The sequence below is a fragment of the Chinchilla lanigera genome, unplaced genomic scaffold, assembly GCF_000276665.1.
Source record: "Chinchilla lanigera isolate Chin_1 unplaced genomic scaffold, ChiLan1.0 scaffold00173, whole genome shotgun sequence".
NCBI classification, from domain to species: domain Eukaryota; kingdom Metazoa; phylum Chordata; class Mammalia; order Rodentia; family Chinchillidae; genus Chinchilla; species Chinchilla lanigera.
Window position 1 is genome coordinate 245,997 of NW_004955574.1, and position 7,648 is coordinate 253,644.

General features: G+C 52.8%; 1 protein-coding gene across 1 annotated transcript in view; it reads right to left on the bottom strand.

Annotated features, from left to right (window-relative positions):
* Positions 1–1,731: 1,731 nt before the first annotated feature.
* The window catches only part of Rsph6a (radial spoke head 6 homolog A (Chlamydomonas)), a 16,511-nt gene continuing 10,594 nt past the window's right edge, over positions 1,732–7,648 (bottom strand). The window contains exons 4-6 of the mRNA XM_005413817.1: positions 5,832–5,976; positions 5,206–5,323; positions 1,732–2,114 (exon numbers count right to left, since the gene is read on the bottom strand). Coding sequence (XP_005413874.1) covers positions 1,877–2,114; positions 5,206–5,323; positions 5,832–5,976 — 501 coding nt within the window. The 3' untranslated portion in view covers positions 1,732–1,876. The remainder of the gene's footprint in view (positions 2,115–5,205; positions 5,324–5,831; positions 5,977–7,648) is intronic.

Genomic DNA, 7,648 nt, shown 5'->3' on the forward strand with positions numbered 1-7,648 from the left:
CCTGAATTGCATAGCGAGACCTTGCTCAAAAAGACAAAATGAAAAAAAAAAAAAAAAAAAAAGGTGCTGCGATTACAGGCGTGCGCCACCACGCCTGGCTTCCCTAGACTGTTGCGGTTTTAGAGACCAGGTCTCACTGTGTAGTTTGGATTGGCCTCAAACTCATTATGTAGCCCAGTGTGGCCTCAAACTCTTGCCAAACCTCCTGCCTCAGCCTCCTGAGTGCTAAGGGGGCGGGCATGCACCATCACACCCAGTGGTTGAGAGTGTCTCTCTAAATTGCCCTAATGGGCCTCTAACTTTGGATCCTCTTTCTTCAGTTTGACCAGTAGCTGGGATTACAGGCTTGGGCCACTGCATCTGCTTAGAGGAGTCTTTCCAAAGTACAAGTAAAATGGGGGTATTCCCCTGATCCAGACCACCTGTCGCTGCTGGTGCTTTCAGGGTAAAATTAAGTCCTGTGAGGTCTGGCCTCAGCCAACCTCCTTCTCACCTCATCTCTGTCCACTAACCTCTCACATTATGTGCCACCTAAAATGAGAAACTGCCCCCTTCCATCATATCATTGCTGTTTTTCATTTGTTTGTTTTCAGACAGGGTCTCTCTGTGTAGTTCAGGCTGGCCTTGAGCTCACTATGAGCCCAGGCTGGCCTCAAACTCACTGAGATCCTCCTGCCTCATCATTACTGTGTCCTGCCCTTAGGTCTTTGCATATGTGGAATGCCCTTCCTTGTGCTTTTCTTGACCTTTTAAGAGTTAGCTCCCCAGGCTTGGTGGCACAGGCCTGTGTTATGGTTGATACATTGTGTCAACTTGGGGAATCTAGAGGTTTGGCTAAGTGACTCAGCAGGAAGCCAGGGTGCTTACTTTGTATACATCCTGAGCCTGTGGAAGAGGAGGGCATGGAGATTATGTGAGAACTACACGCCCCTTAGGTGGGGGTAGCCTGTTTACAACCTAAGGCAGGGAAAAGAAACTGCTTGCGGCCATTCCTCCCTTTTGCTCTGGCTGCTTTGCTGTTCGACTGCCATTCCCCTTTTGCTCTTGTTGCTTTGCTACCTTCTGCCTCGGAGCCAGCCAAGTATGGACTGACACCTCCACAAACTGTAAGCTAAATAAACCTTTCCTTCCTTCATTTTGGGCGTTGGGTATTTTGTCTCAGCAACGAGAGAAAAGTAACCAAGACAGCCTGTAATCCCAGCACTCAGGAGGCTGAGGCAGGAGGATCGTTCCAGTTCAAGACCAGCCTGGGCTACGAAGTGAGCTCTAGGCCAGCCTGAACTGCATATTGAGACCCTGTCTCAAAAAGACAAAGAAAAAAAAACAAAAAACTCAGCAGCTCCTGTCAGTCCTCCTGAGCACCTCCATCTGGACTGCCATCTTCTGTGGAAAAGTCTGCCTTCCTTAGAGTGTGTGAGCCCTGGGAAGGCAGCCCAGGGCACACTTGGACACTTCTGTGTCCTCCACACAGGACTGGGCTAATAGGGGTCACTTCAATTATTGTCTGATGGCCACCTGAATAAATTTTTTTTGGTACCAGAAATCAAACTCAGGACGTTGAACTTGCCAGGCAGGTGCTTGTGCCACTGAGCTATATCCCCGGCCCTGGCCATCTGAATAAATGAATGGAAAAGGGGGGCGACCCTGCCAGCAGGTGCCATCCTCTGCCCTTAGCACCGCACAGTAGCCCTGACTTGGCATCCAGGTCCATAAATGTAGCAAACAAGTGAATTAATCACTGCATTGGAAATTTATTTGTCTTCTACCCCTGCACCTCCGAGGCAGGAAGCAAAGGGCAGTGAAAATACAATCTGGAACTATCTACGTGGAAGGGAAAACTGCTGTCTGCCTGCTCAGGAAAAGGGACTGCAGGGCCTTAGTCATCCAGGTCCTCGTCTTCCTCCTCCTCCTCGTCCTCCTCTTCGTCCTCGGCAGCCGCCAGGGCCTGCTCCTGGGCAGCGCGCAGGGCCTGCTCCTCCTCCACCGTGGGGTCGCTCATCTCGGTGATCTCCGGGCCGCTTGCGTACTCCTGCTGAATGGCCGCTGGCAGGGCTGGGTTGAAGTTGTCCGGGCTGTACTTGTGTCCCCAGCCGACGTAGAGGTTCTCAAACTTTCTGCAGGGGCAGCGAGATACCACAAAACTCTGTAAGGAGGGCCGGGCATGGTGGCACACGCCTGTAATCCCAGCACTCAGGAGGCTGAGGCAGGAGGATCATTACCAGTTCGAGGCCAGCCTGGGCTATAAAGTGAGCTCAACACCAGCCTGAATTGCATAGCGAGACCTTGCTCAAAAAGACAAAAAAAAAAACAGAAACAAAAAACTCTGTAAAGGCCGCCCACAGCGTGGTCACAGCCTGCCGTCAAAGTCTCAGAAATTCTCTCAGGGTCGGGGAGACACTCCCACCTGGTTTCCCTCTCTCTCTCCATTCAGCAAATGTGTCCTGAGCACCTGCTTTGCGCAGGCTTAGGTCTGGAGTGGCACATGTGTAAATTTGGAGTGCTTAAAACATAGCAAGGGGAACGGGAAGAGGGAGTTCTCAATTTTATTTAACTTTCTAATTTCCCCACATGATTTCTTCTTCCTTTCTTTCTTTTTTGGTTTTTTGAGACAGGGTCTCCCTGTGTAATTCAAGCTGGTCCTGAACTCACTATGTAGCCCAGGCTGGCCTTGAACTTGTAGCGATCTTCATGCCTCAGCCTCCTGAGTGCTGGGATTACAGGTGTGCGCCACCACGCTTGGCAATTTCTTTATTGAAGCCAGGACCTTCACACTGAGCTGTGTACATAAGATAGAGTGTCACTGAATCTCTACATTACCCAGGCTGGACTCAATTTTGTGATCCTCCTGCCTCAGGCTCCCAGAGTGCTAGGATTACAGGTGTGCACGACCATGCCTGGCTTACGGTTTCTCCTTGGCCTATTGGTTATAGAGGGGAGTGCTATTTCCTTGCCACATACTTGCAAACTTCTCCAATTCCCTTCTGTTATTGATTTCTAATTTCATTCCCTCGTGGCCACAGAAGGTATTTAACATGATTTCAATTCTCTTAGGAGAAGGGGAGGTGACTTATCAAGATCCTGTCTGAAAATTAAAAATGGTCAGGGGGTGCAGCTCAGCGCCAAGCCCCTGGGTTCAGTCCTCTCCACTGGGTGGGGGAAAGACCTTAATTTCAATCCCCAGCACTAAGAGAGAGAGAAAATGAAAGGAAGAAGAAAAAAAAGAAAAGAAACACATTGAAGGTTTGAGGATGTAGCTCAAAGGCAGAATATTTGTCTAGCAGCTCAGTGAGGCTTTGGGTTCCATCTCCAGCACTGGGGAACACAGACTAAATCTTCAGAATCTGAGGTATACTTTCCACTTACAGTACATCTCAGTTTGTTGGTTGGTTGAGGTTTTTTTGTTTTGTTTTGTTTTTTTGGTCTTTTTGAGACAGAGTCTCACTGTACAGTTCAGGCTGACCCTGAGCTCACTTTGTAGCCCAGGCTGGCCTCGAGCTCACAATGATCCTCCTGCCTCAGCCTCCTAAGTACTGGGATTACGGGCGTGTGCTACCACCCCTGGCTCCACATCCAGCTGTTTTATGTCTTTTTGAGACAGGGTCTCACTATGCAGTTTATTTATTTATTTATTTATTTATTTGCAATACCAGGGATTGAACTCAGGACCTTGTGCTTGCCAGGCAGGTGCTTATGCCACTGAGCTATATCCCCAGCCCTCACTATGCAGTTTAGGGTGGCTTTGAGCTCACTTTGTAGCCCAGGCTATCCTCTAACTCATGGCAGTCTTCCCGTCTCAGCCTCTGGAGTGCTGGGATTACAGATGCATGCCACCACGCCCAGCTAAAATTCTCTTCTCTAGTTATTTCTGTTGGTCCAGGTGCTGGGGCACAGAAGGGAGCAAAGGTTGGGAATAAACAAGGCCACAGGCCTGGTCCTCACCCACCCATCCTGCCTTTCTCCATAATTCGAACTAGAGGAGAGAGGAGCGCGTGGATGAGGGGAGGGGACTTGGGCACAGGGAGAGGGCGGAGAGAAGAAGCAGGGGAGAGGCAGACTGTGGTGAGATCTGGTTTTGCCCTGACCTTATTTTTAGTCTCTGCTGTTCCAGAGAGCACTGTTTTCCTGCGGTGCCTCAGCGCTTCTCCACACACAGCCACCCTGTCAGCCCCAGGTCCCCGCCTCTCCTGGCCCATGTGGCCCCTAAACCAGCCATGCCTCATTTGTAGCTGTTTAAAAATGCCAAATCTCACCAGGCATGGGTCACATGCCTATCATCCCAGCACTCGGGAGGCTGAGGCAGGAAGATTGCTTTGAGTTCAAGGGCAGCCTGAGCTACATAGCAAGACCCTGTCTCAACACAGATGCATGGCCAGGTGTGGTGGTCTACTCCTATAATCCCAGCACTTGGGAGGCTGAGGCAGGAGGATCACTGCAAAGTCGAGACCAGCCTGGGCTACAAAGTGAGTTCAAAGCCAACCTGAACTGCATAGCAAAACCCTGTCTCAAAAAAAAAGAAAGGACATAAAATCCCACCAAATACAGGGTTGGCTGCAGTGGGACTTGGCAGGTAGGAAAAAGGGCAATCTATGAAAAAGCTGCTGACACCTGGTGGACAGAGCTGGTAGCGCACCCGCCTGAGGCTCAGCAGAGGGGCTGCCACACGCGGCCGGGTGAGAGCGCTGAGGTACTGAAATGGAGGGTGTGCCCGGGGCGGGAGCAGCCGGGTGACTCTGAATTGCCAGCCTTTTGGGAGCAACTCGGGGACCATCCTGGTGGGGAAGATTTCCACTTCCTGGACCGGAGGTGGACCGTCCAGGGGCTCAGAAGAATCAGATCCCCTTTGTCCAAAAGAGGCCTGGCCCAGCAGGGAGGGGACTGGAGAGCCAGGCTGGCCTCCGGTAAGTGGCCCTGTGCTGTGCTCTTCCCTCTCGGATTCTCTAGGCTTCCATGTGGGACTTTATGTTGTTTACAGACTGAACTCCTGGGCTTTGGCGATCCTCCTGCCTCAGCCTCCAGCGTACCTGAGACTACAACTCTTGCCATTGGCCCAGCTTGAACTTCTTATTTTAGCCCCAGTGGGACCCCTGATAAGGAGTTAGGGGCTCAGTCCCGAGGGGTTCCTCCCAATCTGCCCTTGCCGGGGAGTTGCCAGCTCCAAAGGAGGCCTGAGTGGGCTCCCGGAGGGAGGGGTGAGAGAAGACATACTTGCCACTGGCGAAGGCGTAGGCCCCGGGCCACAGGTTGGAGCGCACTACGGCGACAGAGTACTGCTGGGAGAGGCTGCAGGACAGGCGGGTGGTCCAGGGCGACATGTTCATGATTTCTGCATCGGGAGGTGGAGAAGCACGGAGTCAGGGGTCCCCGCACCCTGGGCAGAGCCCTGGGGTCAGAGGGGAGGAAAGAAGCCCAGAGCGCCCGGGGCAGCTGGCGCGACAACAGCACGGGGGGGGGGGGCACTGTGGGAACCGGAGCTGGCTCCCGACCTCTCCCGCAGGAGTGGCCCAGGAGGCCGCTTCACCCATCTGAGTCTCAGTGGCAGCACCGGAGGCACAGCTACGCTCCTGGCATATCTCACAGGCTGGGTTCAAATCCAGCCTCCGCCCCCACCCCAGCCAAACTCCCCTTTGCCCTGCAGCAGCCTCCCCCAAGCCCGCCGGGGCTCACAGGCCAGCGCAGAGACCCAGCCCGCTGCCCCGTGCCCCCTGTGGCTGTCTGGGGGATGCGGAACCAAGATGGCTCTGGAAGCTCTGCCTGGCCGCCCTCTGCGCCGGCCCCTCCCAGGCCAGGGCTTGCAGACAGGACACGAGGACGAGGACGAGGACACCCCTCACCTGCATCTTCCGAGAGTGGCGTCAGCAGCGGGGGCCCCACCTCCTGCTCCACCTCCTCCGGCCCCTCGTCGCCCTTCTCCTCTTCCTCCCCCAGCTCCTCCTCCTCCTCCGTCTTCTGCAGAGGGTTCACCCAAGTGCAGCGGCCCTGGGGAGAGGGGGTCAGGTGGCAGCCCGGGAAACGCAGCCGGCCGGAACCCGGGAGGATGAGGAGGCCAGGCTGCGAGTGAGCCCGTTCCTCCACTCATGGTTCTCCCCGCCTCTGCATGGGCACCGCCCGGAGGCAGCCGTGCTCTGGGTGCTGGGGACGAACCCCTGAGAGAGGGGCGCAGTCCCTGCCCATGCTGCACACGCAGAGCCACAGCCTCTGTCTGCTCATCGGCGTCACAGGGGCCTCTTGGGTCGCGTCGTTGCTGGGTTCAGGAGCCTCTCAAAGGCCAAGGAACGCTTCTTTTCCACTTTTTGTTTGGGTTTCTGCTGTGTGTGTGTGGGTGTGGGTGTGGGTGTGGGTGGGTGTGTGTGGAGCCCAGCGCTTTATGTGCACTATACAAGCACTCTACCACTGATCCACAGCCCAGCCTTTTTTTTTTTTTGGTACCAGGAATCGAACTCATGACCTCAGGCTTGCCAGGCAAGCGCTTATGCTGCTGAGCTACCCCCACCCCCACCCTTTTTTTTGAGGCAGGGTCTCCTATGTAGTTCAGGCTGGTCTTGAACTCACTTTGTAGCCCAGGCTGGTTGAAGCAGTCCTCCTACCTCACCCCCCACCCCAAGTGCTGGGATTACAGACATGCACCACCATTCCTGGCCCACAGCCCAGCCTTCAATACTTTTTTTTGAGACAGGGTCACCCTCTGTAATTTAGGCTGGGCTTGAACTCACTGTGTAGCCCAGGCTGGTCTCTAATTCATGATGATCCTCCTGCCTCAGCCTTGAGTGCTGGGATAATAGGCATACACTACTGCCCAGCCCTCAATATGTTTATTGTTTGTTTTTTTTTTTTTTGTGTGTGTGTGTGTGTGTGTGTGTGAGACAGGATCTCCCTATGCAGTTCAGGCTGGCCTTGAACTCATTTCATAGCCCAGGCTGGTCTCAAACTCACAAAGATTCTCCTGCCTCAGCCTCCTGAGTGCTGGGATTATAGGTGTGCACCACCACTCCTGGCCTCTCAATATGTCTTGAATGAACACATGAGCAAGCACATGGCCCAGAACACACTTCCGATTCATCTGCCAGGAAGTGGGATGGTAGTTGTACCGATCTCTAAAGGAGTTAAGTGGATTCAATCAACATTGTAGAGTTGACAATGGTTTAATTAAGTAGACAATCAAAAGTTCCTAGAGCCCAGTGGGTGCTTCCTTTTATTTTATTTTTTTCAGTATTGACAATTGAACCCAGGACCTTCTCACTGACATACATCTCCAGTGCTTTTTCATCTTAAAAATTTTGACACAGAGGGTCTTTCTAAGCACCATGTTCAACTCAGATGTTTCCTTGAATGAATAAATGTATAAACACAGACTTGGACACAGGTGTGGTGGCACAAACCTGTAATCCTCGCACTCAGGGAGGCTGAGGCAAGAGGATCACTTGAATTCAAGGGCAGCCTTGGCTATATAGCTCAAGGCCAGCCTGGATCACATATTGAGACCATGTCAAAAAAAAGAAAAAGGAAAATAATTTTTAAAATAAAGAAATTTGCCGGGCATGGTGGCACACACCTGTAATCCCAGCACTTGCGAGGCTGAGGCAGGAGGAGTATTGTGAGCTCAAGGCCAGCCTGAACTGCAGAGTGAGACTCTGTCTCAAAAAGACAAAAA